At 71.6% G+C, this 21,234-nt stretch overlaps 3 protein-coding genes across 5 annotated transcripts in view; all 3 read left to right on the top strand.

Annotated features, from left to right (window-relative positions):
• CHD8 (chromodomain helicase DNA binding protein 8) overlaps positions 1 to 245 on the top strand; it is a 34,187-nt gene extending 33,942 nt beyond the window's left edge. Inside the window, 1 exon segment of the mRNA XM_076360852.1 lies at positions 48 to 245. Within this exon segment, the coding sequence (XP_076216967.1) occupies positions 48 to 245 (198 nt within the window).
• A 229-nt stretch (positions 246 to 474) lies between these two features.
• Positions 475 to 12,101, top strand: LOC143171791 (protein arginine N-methyltransferase 5-like; the record flags this gene model as incomplete). The annotated part of the gene is given in 18 exon segments (XM_076360870.1): positions 475 to 560; positions 664 to 798; positions 1,802 to 1,826; positions 1,829 to 1,928; positions 2,989 to 3,038; positions 3,651 to 3,721; positions 3,723 to 3,815; positions 4,503 to 4,541; positions 4,543 to 4,665; positions 5,418 to 5,495; positions 5,589 to 5,647; positions 5,903 to 6,025; positions 6,259 to 6,434; positions 7,917 to 8,026; positions 9,216 to 9,309; positions 9,537 to 9,653; positions 10,122 to 10,186; positions 11,914 to 12,101. Coding segments are annotated over 17 exon segments (1,608 nt in total). The 3' UTR covers positions 12,067 to 12,101.
• Positions 12,102 to 12,841: 740 nt separating this feature from the next.
• RBM23 (RNA binding motif protein 23) lies at positions 12,842 to 20,372 on the top strand (the record flags this gene model as incomplete). 3 transcript variants are annotated; one of them, XM_076360873.1, is given in 13 exon segments in its annotated part: positions 12,842 to 12,907; positions 13,443 to 13,533; positions 14,401 to 14,475; positions 15,638 to 15,685; positions 15,814 to 15,872; positions 16,184 to 16,237; positions 16,341 to 16,481; positions 16,644 to 16,697; positions 16,825 to 16,942; positions 17,053 to 17,205; positions 18,963 to 19,100; positions 20,007 to 20,072; positions 20,177 to 20,372. In XM_076360873.1, coding segments are annotated over 12 exon segments (1,138 nt in total), but the record flags the coding sequence as incomplete, so codon positions are not given.
• Between the last annotated feature and the right edge of the window lie 862 nt (positions 20,373 to 21,234).

The raw sequence follows: 21,234 nt of genomic DNA, 5'->3' as shown, positions 1-21,234 counted from the left end.
CCCCCAAAGGGGTATGGGTCACTCTGGGACCCCCTATGGCACCACAGGGCCCTCCCAAAGGGGTATGGGTCACCCTGGGACCCCCCTATACAACCACAGGGCCCCCCAAAGGGGTATGGGTCACCCTGGGACCCCCCTATACAACCACAGGGCCCCCCCAAAAGGGTATGGGTCACCCTGGGACCCCCCATAGGCCCCCAGGGCCCCCCCACAGGGCTGTGGGGCACCCTGAGACCCCCCCATAGGCCCACCAGGGCCCCCCCCCAGGGCTGTGGGGCACCCTGAGACCCCCCATAGGCCCCCAGGGCCCCCCCCCAGGGCTGCGGGTCACCCTGGGACCCCCCAAGGGGCGACAGGGACCCCCGAGAGCCTCCGTAGCACCCCAGGGCTGCCCCAAAGACCCGCGGGGCCCCCCTAACGCCCCCCCCCCGTGTGTCCCCCCCCGTGTCCCCCCCCCCATGTCCCCCCCCCCAGACTGGAACACCCTCATCGTGGGGAAGCTCTCGCCCTGGATCCGGCCCGACTCCCCCCTGGAGCACGTCCGCAGGAACTCGGAGGCCGTGAGTTTGGGGGGGGGGCTGGGGCGGGGGGGGGGGGGTGTGAGTTTGGGGGACCCCCCCCCTGACCCCCTTCTCCCCCCCCCCCCCCGCCCCCCGCCCCCAGGCCATGCTGCAGGAGCTGAATTTCGGGGCCTACCTGGGGCTCCCCGCGTTCCTGCTGCCCCTGACGCAGGCGGAGAACCCCAACCTGGCGCGGGTGCTCTGCGCCCACCTCCACACCGGCCACCACAGCGCCATGGTGGGGGGCCGGGGGGGGGGGGCTCGGGGGGGGCCGGGGGTGTGGGGGGGGGGGCTGGGGGGGCGGGAGGGGGGCTGGGGGGGACAGGGGAGGGTTTGGGGGGGGGGGCTGGGGGGGCTGGGGGGGGCGGGAGAGGGTTTGGGGGTGTCTGGGGGGGGTTTGGGGGGGGCCGGGGGGGGGTTTGGGGGCGGGGAGAGGGTTTGGGGGTGCTGGGGGGGGGTTTGGGGGGGCGGGGAGGGGGGCTGGGGGTGTCAGGAGAGGGTTTGGGGGGGGCCGGGGGGGGGTTGGGGGGGCGGGAGGGGGTCTGGGGGGGTCAGGAGAGGGTTGGGGGGGGCTGGGGGGGTCTGGGGGGGGCAGGAGGGGGTCTGGGGGTGCCGGGGGGGGCTGGGGGGGTCAGGAGAGGGTCTGGGGGGGTTTGGGGGGGGCCAGGGGGGGGCTGGGGGGATGGGAGAGGGTTTGGGGGGGTTGGGGGGGCGGGAGGGGGTCTGAGGGGGGACGGGAGGGGGGCTGGGGGGGGCCAGGGGGGGTTTGGGGGTGCCGGGGGGGGGCTGGGGGGGTCAGGAGAGGGTTTGAGGGGGGCCGGGGGGGGGGCTGGGGGGGTCTGGGGGGGCGGGAGGGGGTCTGGGGGGGACAGGAGAGGTTTGGGGGGGGCTGGGGGGGCAGGAGGGGGTCTGGGGGTGCCGTGGGGGGCTGGGGGGGTCAGAAGAGGGTTTGGGGGGGGCTGGGGGAGGGGTTGGGGGTGCCGGGGGGGTGTCTGGGGGTGCTGGGGGCTGTTTGGGGGGGGCCAGGAAGGGGTCTGGGGTGCGGGGGGGTTTGGGGGGGCTGGGGGGGGGGTTGGGGAACTGGGGGGGAATTTGGGGCACCGGGAGGGGTTTTGGGGCACTGGGGGGGGGAATTTGGGGGAGCGGGCGGCCTCGGGGGGGGGGTGGCGGGGAGGCGCTGGGGGGGTTCCCGGTTGCCCCCCCCCCCCCACCCCCGGGGGGTGACGGGTGGGGCCGGTCAGTTCTGGGTGCGGGTGCCCCTCCTGGCCCCGAGGACGTGCGGGACGACCTCATCGGGAACGAGGCGGCGCCCGAGGGGGGGCCCGAGGGGGGGCCCGAGGGGGCGGCCGAGGAGAAGACCTGGCTCTGGTGAGGGGGGGGCGGGTTCGGCTTTTTGGGGGGGGCTTTAAGGGCCCGGGGGGGGGGGGGGGATTTGGGGCTGGGGAGGGACTGGGGGGGGGGGTATTTGGGGCTGGGGGGGGGGCCCCAGGGGGGTATTTGGGGGGGTTTAAGGGGGCTGGGGGGTTCCCGGGGGGTTATTTGAGGGGGGGGGGGGGAACCCTGGCGAGTGGGATTTGGGGTTTTGGGGGGGGTTATTTGGGGGGGGGGGCCCCTGGCGAGGGCGATTTGGGGGTTTTGGGGGGGGGATTTAAGGGGGCTGGGGGGTTATGGGGGGGTTTAAGGGGGCTGGGGGGGGCCCCGGGGGGGTTATTGGGGGGGGGGGGGGGGCCTGGCGAGGGGGATTTGGGGTTTTGGGGGGGGTTTAAGGGGGCTGGGGGGGTTAGTGGGGGGTTTAAGGGGGCGGGGAGGGGGGCCAGGGGGGTTATTGGGGGGTTTAAGGGGGCTGGGGGGGTTAGTGGGGGGTTTAAGGGGGCGGGGAGGGGGCCAGGGGGGTTATTGGGGGGTTTAAGGGGGCTGGGGGGTTATTTGGGGGTTTAAGGGGGCTGGGGGGGGGTATGGGGGGGTTTAAGGGGGCTGGGGGGGCCCCGGGGGGGTTATGGGGGGGGGGGGGGGGGGCTGGCGAGGGGGATTTGGGGTTTTGGGGGGGGGGTTTAAGGGGGCTGGGGGGTTAGTGGGGGGTTTAAGGGGGCGGGGAGGGGGGCCAGGGGGGTTATTGGGGGTTTAAGGGGGCTGGGGGGTTATTTGGGGGTTTAAGGGGGCTGGGGGGGGGTTATGGGGGGTTTAAGGGGGCTGGGGGGGCTCCGGGGGGGTTATTGGGGGGGGGGGGGCCGTGGTGAGGGGGATTTGGGGTTTTGGGGGGGGGGGGTTTAAGGGGGCTGGGGGGGTTAGTGGGGGGTTTAAGGGGGTTTAAGGGGGCGGGAGGGGGTCAGGGGGGGTTATTTGGGGGCGTAAGGGGGCCGGGGGGTCCCCGGGGTTTGGGGGGGCTGGGGGTATTTGGGGTGACCCCCCCACCCCCCCCCCCCCCCAGGTGGCACAACTTCCGCACCCTCTGCGACTACAATAAGAGAGTGGGCGTCGGTGAGTGGGGGCGGGGCCCGAGGGGAGGGGGCGGGGCGGGGGGGGCGGGGCTATGGGGAGAGGCGGGGCCGGGGCTGATGGAGCCAGGTCCTGACCCAGTGGAGGGGTGGAGCCACGGGGGAGGTGGGGGTGGAGCCATGGGGGAGGTGGGGGTGGAGCCATGGGGGGTGGAGCCAGAGGGTTGTGGGCGTGCCTGGGGATGTGGGAGGGGCTGGGAGGCCGAGGGGGTGGGTCTGTGCCCTGTGGGCTGGGTTCGTGGAGGCGTGGGAGGGGCTGTAACCAGTGAGGGGGGGTGGGGCCACAGCTAAGTGGGTGGGGCTATGGCCTTGTGGGTGGGGCCACAGGTATGGGCGGGGCTAGGGCCCAAGGGAGCGGTGTCCCAGCCCTGTGGGTGTGGCCGCAGGTAGGGGAGGGGCTGTGATCCAAGTGGGTGGGGTCTGGGCTGTGTGGGCGTGGCTACAGAGACCTGGGCGGGCCAAACCTTAAAGGGGGGGGGGGTGGGTCTGTTGTCCCGCACGCGGGGTTACGAAGAGGTAGGAGGAGCCAGGCCCCCGAGGGGGCGGGGCCAGGCCCTCGTGGGCGGTGCCTGCCCCTGACCCCGCCCCCCCCCAGCCCTGGAGGTGGGGGCGGACCTGCCCTCGGGGGCGGCCATCGACCGCTGGCTGGGGGAGCCGGTGAAGGCGGGCCATCCTCCCCACCAGCGTCTTCCTCACCAACAAGAAGGGCTTCCCCGTCCTCTCCCGCCTCCACCAGCGCCTCGTCTTCCGCCTCCTCAAGGTGGGGGGGGGGGGTTGGGGGGGGGTGGGGGGGTGTCGGGGCAGGGGTTTGGGGGGGCCAGGGGGATTTGGGGGGCCTGGGGGGGAATTTAGGGGGGTCGGGGGGGGGTCTGGGGGGGGTCGGGGGGGGGTCTGGGGGGGGCGGGAGGGGGTCTGGGGGCGCCAGGGGGGGTTTGGGGGTGCCTGCGGTGGAATTTGGGGGGCCGGGGAGGGGGTCTGGGGGTGCTGGGGGGTGGTCTGGGGGGGGCGGGAGGGGGTCTGGGGGTGCTGGGGGGTGGTCTGGGGGGGGCAGGAGGGGGTCTGGGGGCGCCAGGGGGGGTCTGGGGGGCCGGGGGGGGAATTTGAGGGGCTGGGGGGGGGGGTCTGGGGGTGCTGGGGGGCACCGGGGGGGGGTTGGGGGTGGCGGGGGGGGAATTTGGGGGTGCTGGGGGGGGTTTGGGGTGCCGGGGGGGGAATTTGGGGTGCCAGGAGGAGGTCTGGGGGGGCCGGGAGGGGGTTTGGGGGGCCTGGGAGGGTGTCTGGGGGCGCTGGGGGGAGTTTGGGGGGGCCGGGGGGGTGGTCTGGGGGGGTCAGGAGGGGTTTGGGGGCACCAGGGGAGGTCTGGGTGGCCGGGAGGGGGTTTGGGGGCACCGAGGGGGGTCCGGGGGGGTGTGTGTCTGGGGGTCCTGACACCCCCCCCCCCCCCCAGCTGGAGGTGCAGGTGGTGGTGGGGGGCGCCCCCCGGCACGGGGGGGAAGCCGCTGGGCTCGTACCTGCAGTACCTGGAGCACCTGGGCCAGCACCGGCCCCCCCCCTCCGCCTACGAGCTCTTCGCCCGGGGCTACGAGGACTACCTCCAGTCCCCCCTCCAGGTGGGCGGGGCTTCGGGGAGGGGTGGGCGGGGCTTCAGCCGGGGGGGCGTGGCCACGGGGGGGGGCGGAGTTGGGGGGGGGCGCATGGGGTGAGTGTGCCAGCGGGGGGTGAGGGAGAGAAAGGGAGGGGGGGGGTGTGAAAGGGTGGGGCTTCGGTTAGGGGGCGGGGCCGCGTGAGGGTGGGGCTGATGAGGGCGTGGCTTCGCCCCCGGGGCGGGGCTAGGGCATGGGGTGGGGCCGGGGCGAGCATGGGGGCAGAGGCTGCAGCCTAGGAGGGGAAGGGGGTGGGGCTTTGACCAGGGGGTGTGGCCACAGGGGGTGTGGCGGGGCTGCAAGGAGGGAGGGGCGGGGTCATCGATCCAGGGGGTGTGGCCACAGGGGGTGGGGCGGGCTGCGAGGAGGGAGGGGCGGGGTCATTGATCCAGGGGGTGTGGCTGCAGGGAGGGGGTGTGATCACGGCAAGGGGCGTGGCTTCATCCCTGGGGGTGTGGCCACAGCGAGGGGGCAGGGCCATGGGAGGGAGATCAGTGTCTGGTGGCATGAGGGGGTGGGGCTTCGCTGGGGGCGGGGCGAAGGTGAAGGGGAGGAGTTATTCTGAGGGGGTGGAGCTACAATAGTAGGGCTATGAATAAGAAGATCGGGGAGCTTGCCGGGGGGGGGCGTGGCCTGGCTGGGGGGGCGTGGCCTGCCTGCAGGGGGGTGTGGCCAGGCTGTGGGGGGCGTGCCCCTCATCGGCTCCGCCCCCTCGCCAGCCCCTGATGGACAACCTGGAGTCGCAGACCTACGAGGTGTTCGAGAAGGACCCCATCAAGTACTCCCAGTACCAGCAGGTGGGGCGGGGCCCGGGGCGGGCGGGGCCGGGGCGGGGCCGCTGCCCGCCTCCGCCCCCCCCCCCCCCCTCACCCCCATTTCCCCTCCCCCAGGCCATCTACAAGTGCCTGCTGGACCGCGTCCCCGAGGAGGAGAAGGACACCAACGTCCAGTGAGCAGCCCCCCACATCCCTATGGGGCGCCCCACACCTCTATGGGGCGCCCCACATCCCTATGGGGCACCCCACATCCCTATGGGGCGCGCTCACGCCCCCCCGGGGTCCTTCTGGGTCACCCCCGTTTCCCGTTGGCGGTCGCCCCGTGGGGCACCCCCTAACCGGGGGGGGGGGGGGGGGCGGCCACAGCCGCCCCCCCCCCCCCCCCGGTTAGGGGGTGCCCCACTGACACCCCACCCCACGCCTCCCAGGGTGGTGATGGTGCTGGGGGCCGGCCGGGGGCCGCTGGTGAACGCCACGCTGCGGGCGGCGCGGCAGGCGGCCCGGCGCGTCCGCGTCTACGCCGTGGAGAAGAACCCCAACGCCGTCGTCACGTGAGTCGCCCCAAAACCCCCCCCCCCTTCCCCCCCCAAAAAAACCCCCTCCTCCTCCCCGTGGGGCTCCAACCCCCCCCCCCCCCCCCCCAGAAGATTTGGGAACACTATAGGGGTCGGGACGTCCCCTCCATCGCTACGGGGAGGCCACGACCCCGGGGTGCCCCATAGCGCCCCGAAACGTGCTCCGTGTCCCCCCCCCCCCCCCCCGACGTGCACCCCTCCCTCCCCAGGCTGGAGAGCTGGCAGTACGAGGAGTGGGGGGCGCAGGTGACGGTGGTCCCCCGGGACATGCGGGAGTGGCGGGCGCCCGAGGGGGCCGACCTGGTGGTCTCGGAGCTGCTGGGCTCCTTCGCCGACAACGAGCTCTCGCCCGAGTGCCTCGACGGGGCCCAGCACTGCCTCAAGGGTGGGATCTGGGGGGCTGGGGGGGCTGGGATCTGGGGGGCCGGGATCGGGATCTGGGGGGCTGGGGGGGCTGGGATCTGGGGGGCCGGGATGGGGATCTGGGGGGCTGGGGGGCTGGGATTGGGATTTGGGGGGCTGTGGGGCTGGGACTGGGATCTGGGGGGCTGGGACCGGGATCTGGGGGGCCGGGATCAGGATCTGGGGGGCTGGGGGGGCTGGGATCTGGGGGGCCGGGATCGGGATCTGGGGGGCTGGGGGCTGGGATTTGGGGGGCTGTGGGGCTGAGACCAGGATCTGGGGGGCTGGGATCTGTGGGGCTGGGATCGGGATCTGGTGGGCTGTGGGGCTGGGACCAGGATCTGGAGGGCTGTGGGACCGGGATTTGGGGTGCTGTGGGGCTGGGACCGGGATTTGGGGGGCTGTGGGGCTGGGACCAGGATCTGGAGGGCCGTGGGGCTGGGATGTGGGGGGCTGTGGGGCTGAGATCTGTGGGGCTGGGATCTGGGGGGCTGGGGGCTGGGATTTGGGGGTCTGTGGGGCTGGGATCTGGGGGGCTGGGGGGCTGTGGGGCTGGGACCAGGATCTGGAGGGCTGTGGGGCTGGGATCTGGGGGGCTGTGGGGCTGGGACCGGGATCTGGGGGGCCGTGGGGCTGAGATTGGGATCTGGGGGGCCGTGGGGCTGGGATCGGGATCTGGGGGGCTGGGGGTCTGTGGGGCTGGGACTGGCATCTGGGGGGCTGTGGGGCTGAGATTTGGGGGGCTGTGGGGCTGGGACCGGGATCTGGGGGGCTGGGATTTGGGGGACTGTGGGGCTGGGACCGGGATTTGGGGGGCTGTGGTGCTGGGATCTGGGGGGCTGGGGGGCTGGGATTTGGGGGTCTGGGGGGCTGTGGGGCTGAGATCTGGGGGGCTGGGATCTGGGGGGCTGGGGGGCTGGAATCAGGATTTGGGGGGCTGTGGGGCTGGGATCTGGGGGGCTGGGATCTGGGGGGCTGGGGGGCTGGGATCGGGATCTGGGGGGCTGTAGGGCTGGAATCAGGATCTGGGGGGCTGTGGGGCTGGGATCTGGGGGGCTGTGGGGCTGGGATCTGGGGGGCTGTGGGGCTGGGACCAGGATCTGGGGGGCTGTGGGGCTGGGATCTGGGGGGCTGTGGGGCTGGGACCAGGATCTGGGGGGCTGTGGGGCTGGGATCTGGGGGGCTGTGGGGCTGGGATCTGGGGGGCTGTGGGGCTGGGATTTAGGGGGCTGTGGGCTGGGATTTGGGGGGCTGTGAGGCTGGGATCAGGATTTGGGGGGCTGTGGGGCTGGGATCAGGATTTGGGGGTCTGTGGGGCTGGGATCGGGGCTTTGGAGGGCTTTACGATGGGACTTGTGGGTCCGGGGTTGGGGCCGTGGGGCTGGGCTTGGGGGTGCCGTGGGGCCGTGGGGCAGGGCTTGGAGGGTTGGGGGGTGTCCGTGGGGCTGACGGCCGTGCCCCACAGCGGACGGGGTGAGCATCCCCAGCGCCTACACCTCCTTCCTGGCCCCCATCTCCTCCTCCAAGCTCTACAACGAGGTGCGGGCCTGCCGCGAGCGCGACCGCGACCCCGAGGTAGGGGGCACTTGGGGGGCCGGGGGGCGCTTGGGGGGCCGGGCTGGGGCTGGGGCGGCGTTAGGGGGCAGTCGGGGGAGACTGGGGGGTCGTGGGGCAAGCGGGAGGTCTTGGGGGGGGAGGGGGGGGGGAGGGGTGTGCTGTGGGGCAGGTTGGGGGTCTCGGGGTGGCCGTGGGGCGAGTTGAGGGTCTTTGGGGGGGCCGTGGGGGGTCTCGGGGGTCTGGGGGGGCCATGGGGCGAGTTGGGGGTCTTTGGGGGGGGCTGTGGGGGGTCTTGGGGGGGCTGGGCAGGCGTGGGGTCTCTGGAGGGCGGCCGTGGGGGGTCTCTGGGGGGCCGTGGGGTGAGTTGGGGGTCTTTCGGGGGGGCCATGGGGGGGTCTCGGGGGTCTTGGGGGGGCCATGGGGCGAGTTGGGGGTCTTTGGGGGGGGCTGTGGGGGGTCTTGGGGGGGCCGTGGGGCAGGCTGGGGGTCTCTGGGGGGCCGTGGGGGGTCTCTGGGGGGCCGTGGGGTGAGTTGGGGGTCTTTCGGGGGGGCCATGGGGGGGTCTCGGGGTCTTGGGGGGGCCATGGGGTGAGTTGGGGGTCTTTGGGGGGGGCCGTGGGGGGTCTCTGGGGGGCCGTGGGGTGAGTTGGGGGTCTTTCGGGGGGGCCATGGGGGGGTCTCTGGGGGGCCGTGGGGCGGGGGGGGTCTCGGGGGGGCCGTGGGGGGTCTTGGGGCAGCCATGGGGTGAGTTGGGGGTCTTTCGGGGGGGCCGTGGGGGGTCTCTGGGGGGCCGTGGGGCAGGCGGGGGGTCTTGGGGCGGCCGTGGGGTGAGTTGGGGGTCTTTGGGGGGGCCGTGGGGGGTCTGGGGGTGGCCGTGGGGCAGGTTGGGGGTCTTTGGGGGGCCGTGGGGGGGTCTGGGGGTGGCCGTGGGGCAGGTTGGGGGTCTTTGGGGGGCCGTGGGGGGTCTGGGGTGGCCGTGGGGCAGGTTGGGGGTCTCTGGGGGGCCGTGGGGGGTCTGGGGGTGGCCGTGGGGCAGGTTGGGGGTCTCTGGGGGGCCGTGGGGGGTCTGGGGGTGGCCGTGGGGGGTCTCTGGGGGGCCGTGGGGGGTCTCGGGGTGGCCGTGGGGTGAGTTGGGGGTCTTTGGGGGTGGCCGTGGGGCAGGTTGGGGGTCTCTGGGGGGCCGTGGGGTGAGTTGGGCCCCCCCCAGGCGCAGTTCGAGATGCCCTACGTCGTGCGGCTCCACAACTTCCACCAGCTGGCCCCGCCCCAGCCCTGCTTCTCCTTCCGCCACCCCAACCCAGGTGAGGGGGCGGGGCCCCGCCGGCCACGCCCACGGGGAGGGGTGGGGCGGGGCGGGGCGGGACCTCCTCGGCCGCACCCGCGGCGGGGTTGGGGCTGGAGGAACCGCCCCGCGGGGCGGGATGAGCCGCCGGCGGGGCGGCGGTCCCGCGCGGCCGGCCGGCCTTGCCGTCGCCGGGGCGGGACGCCGCGGGTGGGCGTGGCCGACGCTGACCCCGCCCCCAAGCAGACCCCACCCAGGACAACAGCCGCTACCGCCGCCTGTCCTTCCGGGTGGAGGTGAACACCGTCCTCCACGGCTTCGCCGGCTACTTCGAGACCACCCTCTACGGCGACATCGCCCTCAGTAAGGGCGGGGCCGGGAGGGGGCGGGGCCTGAGGGGGCGACTGGCCAATGGCGGGGGGCGGGGGGGGGGCGGCGGGGGTCAACCCGGCCAACGGGGGGGAGGGGGTGTCAACGGGGCGGAGCCGTGGGGGCGTTGGTGGTCAACGGCGTTGGGTTGGCGCTGGGGTGGGGGGGTGGGGGGGGAAGTGGGCGGGGTTTGGGGCAAAGGGGCGGGGTCAAGTGGGCGGAGCTGGGGGGGGGAGTCAACGGGGGCCAATGGGAAGAGTCGTGGCTCAACGGGGTCGAAAGCGGGAGGGGTTCGGGAGCGTCAGTGGGTCGACGGGGTGGGGCCTAGCGGGACCTATGGGGCGAAGCGAGGGGTCAGCGGGCGGGGCTTGGCCTCGGCACCGTGGGGGGACGTGAGCAATCAGGGAGGGCTAGAAGGCGAAGGGGCGGAGCTTGGGGGTCAGCGGGGTCGTGACCCCGCAGGTATCCGCCCCGAGACGCACTCACCGGGGATGTTCTCCTGGTTCCCCATCTTCTTCCCCATCAAGGTGGGTCCCGCGGCGGCCATCTCGGGGCGGCGGCCATCTCGGGGCGGCGGCCATCTCGGGGCGGCGGCCATCTTGGGCTTGGCGGGAGGGCGGCCATCTCGGGGCGGCGGCCATCTCGGGGCGGCGGCCATCTTGGGCTTGGCGGGAGGGCGGCCATCTCGGGGCGGCGGCCATCTCGGGCTTGGCGGGAGGGCAGCCGTCTTGGGTGGAGGTCGGCCACCTTGGGTTGGCCATCTTGGGTTGGGGTTGGGCGTCTTGGGTTGAGGTTGAGGTTGGCCATCTTGGGTTGGGGTTGGGGCCGTCTTGGGTTGGGGTTGGGGCCGTCTTGGGTTGGGGTTGGGGCCATCTTGGGTTGAGGTTGGCCATCTTGGGTTGAGGTTGGCCATCTTGGGTTGGGGTTGGCCATCTTGGGTTGGGGTTGGGGTTGGGGCCGTCTTGGGTTGGGGTTGGGGCCGTCTTGGGTTGGGGTTGGGGCCATCTTGGGTTGGGGTTGGGGCCGTCTTGGGTTGAGGTTGGGGCCATCTTGGGTTGAGGTTGGCCATCTTGGGTTGGGGTTGGCCATCTTGGGTTGGGGTTGAGGGTTGGGGCCATCTTGGGTTGGGGTTGGGGCCGGTCTTGGGTTGGGGTTGGGGCCGTCTTGGGTTGGGGTTGGCCATCTTGGGTTGGGGTTGGGGTTGGGGCCGTCTTGGGTTGGGGTTGGGGCCGTCTTGGGTTGGGGTTGGCCATCTTGGGTTGGGGTTGGCCATCTTGGGTTGGGGTTGAGGTTGGGGCCATCTTGGGTTGGGGTTGGCCATCTTGGGTTGGGGTTGGCCATCTTGGGTTGGGGTTGGCCATCTTGGGTTGGGGTTGGCCGTCTTGGGCTGGGGTTGGGGCTGTCTTGGGTTGGGGTTGGGGCTGTCTTGGGTTGAGGTTGGGGCCATCTTGGGTTGGGGTTGGGGCCATCTTGGGTTGAGGTTGGGGCCATCTTGGGTTGGGTTGGCCATCTTGGGTTGGGGTTGGGGTTGGGGCCATCTTGGGTTGGGGTTGGGGCCATCTTGGGTTGGGGTTGGGGCCGTCTTGGGTTGGGGTTGAGGTTGGGGCCATCTTGGGTTGGGGTTGGCCATCTTGGGTTGGGGTTGGGGTTGGGGCCGTCTTGGGTTGGGGTTGGGGCCGTCTTGGGTTGGGGTTGGCCATCTTGGGTTGGGGTTGGCCATCTTGGGTTGGGGTTGAGGTTGGGGCCATCTTGGGTTGGGGTTGGCCATCTTGGGTTGGGGTTGGCCATCTTGGGTTGGGGTTGGGGCCGTCTTGGGTTGGGGTTGGGGCCGTCTTGGGTTGGGGTTGGCCATCTTGGGTTGGGGTTGGCCATCTTGGGTTGGGGTTGAGGTTGGGGCCATCTTGGGTTGGGGTTGGCCATCTTGGGTTGGGGTTGGGGCCGTCTTGGGTTGGGGTTGGGGCCATCTTGGGTTGGGGTTGGCCATCTTGGGTTGGGGTTGAGGTTGGCCATCTTGGGTTGAGGTTGGCCATCTTGGGTTGGGGTTGGGGCCGTCTTGGGTTGGGGTTGGGGTTGGCCATCTTGGGTTGGGGTTGGGGTTCGCCGTGTTGGGTTGGCCATCCTGGGCTTGGCGGGAGGTCGTCCGTCTTGGGTTTGGTGGCAGGTTGGGCACCTTGCGCTCGGTGGCCATCTTGCTCACCCCTTCCCCTTTCCGTGTGTGTGTCCCCGTGTCGTGTGTCGTGTCCCCTCCCCACAGCAACCGATGGCGGTGCGGGCGGGCGAGGAGGTGTCGGTGGCCTTCTGGCGCTGCGCCACCCCCAAGAAGGTGTGGTACGAGTGGGCGGTGACCGCCCCCGCCTGCTCCGCCCTCCACAACCCCACCGGCCGCTCCTACACCATCGGCCTCTGAGGAGACGGCAACGCGCCCGCGCCGCGCCCCCCCTCCCCCCCCCCCCCCCCCCGCTAATAAAGGCCTTGACTTGACCCCCTCGGCCTTCTGGCGGCCATGCTGGGGGGGGGGGGGGGGGTGGTGTCGCGGCGGCCATTGGCGTCAGGGCGGCCATCTTGGCTCCTTCCCCCCCCTCCCCATCCCCGTGGTGCCCTCACCCCTCGTAGCTCATTTTTTTTTGGGGGGGGGGGGGGTTAGGCTGGATGTTTGCCCCCCTCCCCGACGCTGCGGGGCTCGCTGAAGCCCTTTGGGTTGCTGGGGGGGGGCGGGAGGGCGGCCATTTCGCCCCCCCCCCCCAAAATCCGGCCGCCATCTTAGCGCAGGCTGCCCCGGGCCCGACTAGGCCGCGTTTCCACGGCGACCGCGCATGGGGGGGGGGGGGGGGGCGGGGCGACCGCGTTTCCACGGCGACGGCGCAAGGGGCGGGGTCAACGGGGGGGGGGTGTGGGTGTGTGTGTGAGCGCGCTCAGGCCCGCCCACCCACCGCCCCGCGGCCAATCAGCCCCGCCGCCCTTCCCAGCCAATCGGGTCGCCGGCGGTTCGCCCCGCCTCCTTTCGGGCCGGTCAGCGGCGCCGCCGCTTCATCGCCCTCCCCGCTCCGCGCCGTCAGCCAATGGGAGGGAGGAGAAGGCGGGGGGGGGGGCGGTGGCCAATGGGCGCGCGGCGGGGGCGGGGCGCGGGGCGCGCCTGCGCGGCGCCGGGGAGGGAGGAGGGAGGGAGGGGGGGAAGGTTCTGGAGGCCGCCGCCATCTTAGCGCCGCGTCCGGGCCGCCGCCGCCGCCGCCGCCAGCGCAGGGGGGCCGGTAAGCGCCGGGGGGACGCGCACGTCACGCGGCACGGTGATGGCGTCATCGCCGGGGAGGGGGGGCGAAGGGGGGGGCGGCGGGGAGGTGGGGGGGGGGGGAGCGGCGGCGGCGGCAGCGGCGGGAGTTGGGGGGGGGGGGGGGGAGCGCGGGGGCAGTGCGCATGCGCGGGGCCGCGCCACCGCCCCGCCGCGAGGGGGCGTGGCTTGCCCGCGAGGGGCGGGGCCCGGGTGGGGGGAGGGTCCCGCGCCGTTCCCAGGGAGGGGCGCGGCTTGTTCCGCGGGGGGCGGGGCTTAAGAGGGCGGGGCGTGGCTAACGCCCCCCTCGGGGGGGGGGGGGGCCCCCCCGTGGGGCAGCTGGGGGAAGCGGGGGGTCGGCTCGGCTTTTGGGGCGAATTAGGGGGGGTTTGGGCTGGGCGCGTGACCTCACCGCTCCGCGGGTGACCTCACCGCTCGGCGGGTGACCTCACTGCTCGGCGGGTGACCTCACCGCTCGAGCCTGCGGCCTCACCCCCACCCCACCCCCCCCCCCCAAGGAAGAGCCCCGGACCCGCGCGAGCGCCCGGGGGGAGCCCCCCAGGCGGGCCCGAGATGGAGGCGGGGGGCTCGAACCCGCTGCAGGACCCGGTGAGCGGGGAGGGGACGGCAGGGGCGTTGCGGGTAAAGGGGGGGGGGCGGGAGGGACATCGGGGGGGCGGGGGGGACATGGGGGACATTGGAGGGGCGGGGGGACAGGGGGACATTGGGGACATCGGGGGGGTGGGGAGGTGGGGGGGGCAGGGGGACATCGGGGACATCGGGGGGTCGGGGGGGGCAGGGGGACATGGGGGACATCGGGGGGTCGGGGGGGGCAGGGGGATATTGGGGACATTGGAGGGGCAGGGGGACATTGGGGGGGCAGGGGGACATTGAGGGGCAGGGGTACATGGGGGGGCAGGGGGACATTGGGGACATTGGAGGGGCAGGGGGACATGGGGGGGCAGGGGGACATTGAGGGGTCAGGGGGACATGGGGGGGCAGGGGGACATGGGGGGGCAGGGGAACATTGAGGGGTCAGGGGGACATGGGGGGGCAGGGGGACATTGAGGGGCAGGGGAACATTGGGGGGCAGGGGGACATTGAGGGGTCAGGGAGACATGGGGGGGCAGGGGGACATTGAGGGGCAGGGGGATATTGGGGACATTGGAGGGGCAGGGGGACATGGGGGGGCGGGGGGACATTGAGGGGCAGGGGGACATTGGGGACATTGGGGGGGCAGGGGGACATGGGGGGGCAGGGGGACATTGGAGGGGCAGGGGGACATGGGGGACATTGGAGGGGCAGGGGGACATTGGGGACATTGGGGGGGCGGGGGGACACGGGGGACATGGTGGGGGCGGGGGGGGGGGGGCAGGGGGGCTGGGAGGGAGGACACGTCGGGGTCCGACCTGTGTCCGTGTCCCCCCATCCCCGTCCCCCCCCCCCCAACGTCGCATGTCAAACCCGGCGGCGCAGACGGACGCCATGACGTCGGACGACTTCGACATCGTCATCGAGGCCATGCTGGAAGCGCCCTACAAGAAGGAGGAGGTGGGGGGGGGGGGGGTGTCACCTAAAGGGGTTCTGGGGCCACCCAGAGGGGGTCGGGGGTCTTTTGAGGGGGGGTTGAGATCTTCTAAAGGGGCTTTGGGGTCACGTGGAGGGGGTTTGGGGTGACTTAGAGGGGTTTTGGGGCCATTTAAGGGGGGCTGGGGCCTGCTAAAGGGGCTTTGGGGTCACGTGGAGGGGTTTTGGGGTGACTTAGAGGGGTTCTGGGGCCATTTAAGGGGGGCTGGGGCCTGCTAAAGGGGCTTTGGGGTCACATGGAGGGGTTTTGGGGTCATTTAAAGGGGGCTGGGGCCTGCTAAAGGGGCTTTGGGGTCACGTGGAGGGGTTTTGGGGTCATTTAAAGGGGGCTGGGGCCTGCTAAAGGGGCTTTGGGTCACGTGGAGGGGTTTTGGGGTGACTTAGAGGGGTTTTGGGGCCATTTAAGGGGGGCTGGGACCTGCTAAAGGGGCTTTGGGGTCACGTGGAGGGGGTTTGGGGTGACTTAGAGGGGTTTTGGGGCCATTTAAGGGGGGCTGGGGCCTGCTAAAGGGGCTTTGGGGTCACGTGGAGGGGTTTTGGGGTGACTTAGAGGGGTCTTGGGGCAACTTAGAGGGGTTTTGGGGCCATTTAAGGGGGGCTGGGGCCTGCTAAAGGGCTTTGGGGTCACGTGGAGGGGTTTTGGGGTGACTTAGAGGGGTTTTGGGGCCATTTAAGGGGGGCTGGGGCCTGCTAAAGGGGTTTCGGGGCCGGCTGAAAGGGGTTTAGAGCGACCGAAAGGGGGCCGGGGTCTGCTCGAGGAGCGCGAGGCAGCACTGGGAGGGGGTGCGGGGGGTCCTGAGGGGGTTTGGGGGCACCTGGAGGGGTTCTGGGGCCAGCTGAAGGGGCTTTAAGGGCCCCCGAAGGGAGTTTTGGGGTCAGTTGAAGGGGTTTTGGGGTAACCGAAGGCGCCTTTGGGGTCACCTGAAGATGCTCAGGCGCGTTTAAAGGTGCGTTTAGGGCCCAAACCGCCCTTTTGGGGTTGCGTTGGGGGTTTGGGGTCACCCTTAGGGGCTTGGGGTCACCCCTGGGGGTGGCTTGCGGTCCCCACGAAGGTCCTTGGGGTATTTTGGGGGGGGGGGGGGGATTTCGGGGCTCTGACATGTTTCCCCCTCCCCTCCTTGTCCAGGCGCAGCCCGGCCCCTCCAAGGTGCAGACGGAGACCCCCGCGGCGCAGGTGAGGCTGGGGGTCCGGCCGGGGGGGGAGGGGGGCCTTTTTGGGGTGCTGGGGAGGGGGGGGGGGTGTGTGGTCATTTTTGGGGGGTCTCACCGGCGCTGGTGTCCTCCCCCCCCCCCCCTCAACAGCCGGCGGAGGAGACGAGCAAAGAGGCCAAGAAGGAGAGCGGGAGCAGCAGCGGGAGCAGGTCGGGGGGGGGTCTGGGGGGGCCACGGCGGGGTTTGGGGGGGGCTCAGGGCACTCGGGGGGAGTCCCAGGACGGCGGCTGGGGGGGGGATTTCGGGGCGATTAACGGGAATTGAGGAGGAGCGGGGGGGGGATTTTAGGGGGGGGGTGAGAGATGGGGGTGGGTTTGGGATGTTGAGGGGTATTGGGGGGAGGGATTGAAAGGATATTGGGGGGGGCCACGGTGGTTTTTGGGGTGAGCGGAGGCTGGGGGGGGGGGGTGCTGGAGGGGGGATTTGGGGGTCCCCGTCCCCCCGTGACCGCCCCGTACAGCAGCAGGAAGAAGAGGAGCCGGAGCCGGAGCCGGAGCCGTGACCACAGACACAGGTGGGGGGACGCCGGGGCGGGGGTTTGGGGGTCCCGTAGGGGTTTTTGGGGGTGACCCTGTGACACACACACACCCCCCCCCCCCCCCGCGCACGCGCAACAGCCGGAGCCGGGACCGGGACAGGGACCGCCGTCGTCGCAGCCGGAGCCGGGATCGCCGCAGCCGTCACCGCAGCCGCAGCCGGGAGCGCCGGCGGGGAAGCCGCTCCCGCAGCCGGGAACGTCGGCGGGAAGAACGAGCCCGGTACCCCTTCCCCCACCCTGAAATCCCCCCCAAAACGGCCCCAAATCCCCCCGGATCCGCTCTTAAACCCCCCCCACCCCCCCCCAAGCTTGCCGAAAGCCCCTTAAAGCCCCCCAAGATCCCCCCTGAAAATCCTCCCCCCCCCCCTCGTCCCCCCCGCAGGCGCCGCTTCGGCCACAGCAAGAGCCCGCTCTACCGGGAGAAGAGCCCCGTGCGGTGAGTCGGGGACGCGGTAAGGGAGGGGGGGGGACGGGACGGGACACACACCTGGCGGCGGCGGGGAGGTGACCCCCCCCCCCCCCTAAATCTCCATGTCCCCCCCCCCCGTCCCCCCTCTTCCCAGGGAGCCCCTGGGCAGCCTGAGCCCCGAGGAACGGGACGCCCGCACCGTTTTCTGTATGCAGCTGGCCGCCCGCATCCGTCCCCGCGACCTGGAGGATTTCTTCTCCGCCGTGGGGAAGGTAAGCGCCGCCTCGCCGCCGCCGGGGTCTCCGGCGGGGGGGGGGGGGGTTTTTTTGGGGGGTTTTGGGGTTTTTTTTTTCACCACCCCCCCCCCCCAACCCCGTGCCAGGTGCGGGACGTGCGCATCATCTCCGACCGCAACTCCCGGCGCTCCAAGGGCATCGCCTACGTCGAGTTCTGCGAGATCCAGTCGGTGCCCTTGGCCATCGGCCTGACCGGCCAGCGTCTCCTCGGGGTCCCCATCATCGTCCAGGCCTCCCAGGTGGGCTTTGGGGGGGGGGGGGGGGGGGGTGGGGGTCCTCGACGGCTTCGGTTTGGGGAGGGGGTGGCGGTGTCTTCAAGGGGATGGGAAGGTCTCCAAGGGGACCGCCATGGGGCTGGAGGGGCTCTTGGGGGGGTTTGGGGGGGGTTCTTGGGGGGTTTTGGGGGGTTTGGGAAGTTCTTGGGGGGTTTGGGGGGGGTTCTTGGGGGGTTTTGGGGGGTTTGGGAAGTTCTTGGGGGGTTTGGGGGGGTTCTTGGGGGGTTTGGGGGCGGTTCTTGTGGGTTTGGGGTTCTTGTGGGGTTTGGGGGGGGTTCTTGGGGGTTTGGGGGGGTTTGAGAAGTTCTTGGGGGGTTTGGGGGGGTTCTTGGGGGTTTGGGGGCGGTTCTTGTGGGGTTTGGGGTTCTTGTGGGGTTTGGGGGGGTTCTTGGGGGGTTTGGGGTTCTTGGGGGGTTTGGGGGGGGTTCTTGGGGGGTTTGGGGATCCTGTGGGGTCTGGGGGGTTCTTGGGGGGTTTGGGGGGGTTCTTGGGGGGTTTTGGGGGGTTTGGGAAGTTCTTGGGGGGTTTGGGGGGGGTTCTTGGGGGTTTTGGGGGGTTTGGGAAGTTCTTGGGGGGTTTGGGGGGGGTTCTTGGGGGGTTTGGGGGGGTTCTTGTGGGGTTTGGGGTTCTTGTGGGGTTTGGGGGGGTTCTTGTGGGGTTTGGGGGGGGGTTCTTGTGGGGTTTGGGGTTCTTGGGGGGTTTGGGGGGGTTTCTTGGGGGGGTTCTTGGGGGGTTTGGGGTTCTTGGGGGGTTTTGGGGGGGTTTCTTGTGGGGTTTGGGGGGGTTCTTGGGGGGTTTGGGGATCCTGGGGGTCTGGGGGGTTCTTGGGGGGTTTTGGGGGCGGTTCTTGTGGGGTCTGGGGGGGGTTCTTGTGGGGTTTGGGGGCGGTTCTTGTGAGATTTGGGGTTCTTGTGGGGTTTGGGGGGGTTCTTGGGGGCTTTGGGGGCGGTTCTTGTGGGGTTTGGGGTTCTTGTGGGGTTTGGGGGGGTTCTTGTGGGGTTTGGGGTTCTTGGGGGGTTTGGGGGGGTTTCTTGGGGGGGTTCTTGGGGGGTTTGGGGTTCTTGGGGGGTTTTGGGGGGGTTTCTTGTGGGGTTTGGGGGGGTTCTTGGGGGGTTTGGGGATCCTGGGGGTCTGGGGGGGTTCTTGTGGGGTCTGGGGGGGGTTCTTGTGGGGTTTGGGGATGCTGTGGGGTCTGGGGGGGGTTCTTGGGGGGTTCTTGGGGGGTTTGGGGTTCTTGTGGGGCTTTGGGGGTGGTTCTTGGGGGGTTTGGGGGGGTTCTTGTGGGGTCTGGGGGGGTTCTTGTGGGGTTTGGGGATCCTGTGGGATCTGGGGGGGGTTCTTGTGGGGTTTGGGGGGGTTCTTGGGGGGTTTGGGGTTCTTGGGGGGGTTTGGGGGGGTTGTTGTGGGGTTTTGGGGGGTTCTTGGGGGGTTTGGGGTTCTTGTGGGGTTTTGGGGGGGGTTCTTGTGGGGTCTGGGGGGGTTCTGGTGGGGTTTGGGGGGGTTCTTGGGGGGTTTGGGGCTCCTGTGGGGCCGTTCTTGCGGGGCACGGTTCTGGGGGACTCCAGCGGAGCTGGGGTTTTCCCGTGGATTTTGCGGGGACCACCAGAGGGTTGAGGGTGTCCCGCGGAGGAGGGGGGGGGTCCGGGGGGGTGGGGGAGAGCTCTGGGGGTCCCCAAGGGCCCCCCCCCCCCCCCCCCCCTCACCCGCCGGGTCCCCCTCAGGCGGAGAAGAACCGGCTGGCGGCCATGGCCAACAACCTGCAGAAGGGCAGCGGGGGCCCCATGCGCCTCTACGTGGGCTCCCTCCACTGCAACATCACCAAGGAGATGCTGCGCGGCATCTTCGAGCCCTTCGGCAAGGTGGGGCGGGGCGGGGGGGGGCGCGGGGATGGGCTTGGGGCAGGGGGGAGGAGTTTGGGGGGGCACGGGGGCGCGGTTGGGGGCACGCGGGGACGCGGTTGGGTCTTGGGGACGCGGTTGGGGGCACGCGGGGACGCGGTTGGGTCTTGGGGACACAGTTGGGGGACATGGGGACACGGTTGGGTCTTGGGGACACGGTTGGGGGACGTGGGGGCGCGGTTGGGTCTTGGGGACGGGGTTGGGGGGACGTGGGGGCACAGTTGGGTCTTGGGGACGCGGTTGGGGGGACGTGGGGACATGGTTGGGTCTTGGGGACACGGTTGGGGGGACGTGGGGGCACAGTTGGGTCTTGGGGACGGGGTTGGGGGGACATGGGGACAGGGTTGGGTCTTGGGGACGGGGTTGGGGGACATGGGGACAGGGTTGGGTCTTGGGGACACGGTTGGGGGGACGTGGGGATGCGGTTGGGTCTTGGGGATGGGGTTGGGGGGACGTGGGGGCACAGTTGGGTCTTGGGGACGCGGTTGGGTCTTGGGGACACGGTTGGGGGGACGTGGGGGCACAGTTGGGTCTTGGGGACGCGGTTGGGGGGACGTGGGGACATGGTTGGGTCTTGGGGACACGGTTGGGGGGACGTGGGGGCACAGTTGGGTTTTGGGGACGGGGTTGGGGGGACGTGGGGACGCAGTTGGGTCTTGGGGACGGGGTTGGGGGCACGTGGGGATGCGGTTGGGGGACGCGGTTGGGTCACGGGGACGGGGTTTGATGTCGGATCGAGACGGGGTTGGGTCGTGGGGACGGGTCTGGGGGGACATGGGGGCCTCGGTGACGCCGTGGGGCCACCCGCGAGGACCACAGGGACCCATTTTGGGCCCCGCCTTGACCCACCGCCCCCTCCCCCCCCAGATCGACAGCATCGTCCTGATGCGGGACCCCGACACCGGCCAGTCCAAGGGCTACGGCTTCATCACGGTGAGCCCCTCCCGCCCCCCCCACCCCCCCACCGCGCGTGTCCCCGCCGCCGCCACCGCCGCCGCCGCCGCCTGTGACCCCCCCCCCCCCCCACTCCCCCCCAGTTCGCGGAGGCCGAGTGCGCCCGGCGGGCGCTGGAGCAGCTCAACGGCTTCGAGCTGGCCGGCCGCCCCATGCGCGTGGGGCAGGTGACCGAGCGCCTGGACGGCACCACCGACATCACCTTCCCCGAGGGCAGCGAGGACGTCGAGCTGGTGGGGGCCACCGGCCGCCTCCAGCTCATGGCCAAGCTGGCCGAAGGTGGGGCTGGGGGGGGGGGGGGGCTTCGGGAGGTAGTTGTGGGGCTGGGGGGCTTCGGGAGGCGGCTGGGGGGGGGGTTGGGAGGTAGTTATGGGGCTGGGGGGGCTTCGGGAGGCGTCTGGGGGCTTCGGGAGGTAGTTGTGGGGCTGGGGGGGGGTTGGGAGGTAGTTATGGGGCTGGGGGGGCTTCAGGAGGCATCTGGGGGGGGTTCAGGAGGTAGCTGTGGGGCTTCGGGGGCTTCGGGAGGCATCTGGGGGGCTTCGGGAGGTAGTTATGGGGCTGGGGGGGCTTTGGGAGGTAGTTATGGGGCTGGGGGGGCTTCGGGAGGCGTCTGGGGGGGTTTGGGAGGTAGTTGTGGGGCTGGGGGGTTCAGGAGGCGGCTGGGGGGGGTTTGGGAGGTAGTTGTGGGGCTGGGGGGGTTCAGGAGGCGTCTGGGGGGGGTTTGGGAGGTAGTTGTGGGGCTGGGGGGGTTCAGGAGGTGTCTGGGGGGGGTTTGGGAGGTAGTTATGGGGCTGGGGGGGTTCAGGAGGCATCTGGGGGGGGTTTGGGAGGTAGTTGTGGGGCTGGGGGGGTTCAGGAGGTGTCTGGGGGGGGTTTGGGAGGTAGTTATGGGGCTGGGGGGGCTTCAGGAGGCGTCTGGGGGGGGGTTGGGAGGTAGTTGTGGGGCTGGGGGGGCTTCAGGAGGTAGTTATGGGGCTGGGGGGGCTTTGGGAGGTAGTTATGGGGCTGGGGGGGTTCAGGAGGCGTCTGGGGGGGGTTTGGGAGGTAGTTGTGGGGCTGGGGGGGTTCAGGAGGCGTCTGGGGGGGGTTCGGGAGGTAGTTATGGGGCTGGGGGGGTTCAGGAGGCGTCTGGGGGGGCTTT

This window comes from Aptenodytes patagonicus, chromosome 31 (assembly GCF_965638725.1).
Source record: "Aptenodytes patagonicus chromosome 31, bAptPat1.pri.cur, whole genome shotgun sequence".
Taxonomy (NCBI): domain Eukaryota; kingdom Metazoa; phylum Chordata; class Aves; order Sphenisciformes; family Spheniscidae; genus Aptenodytes; species Aptenodytes patagonicus.
Note: the sequence above shows the minus strand (reverse complement) of the source record. Positions and strands in the feature narration are given on the sequence as shown.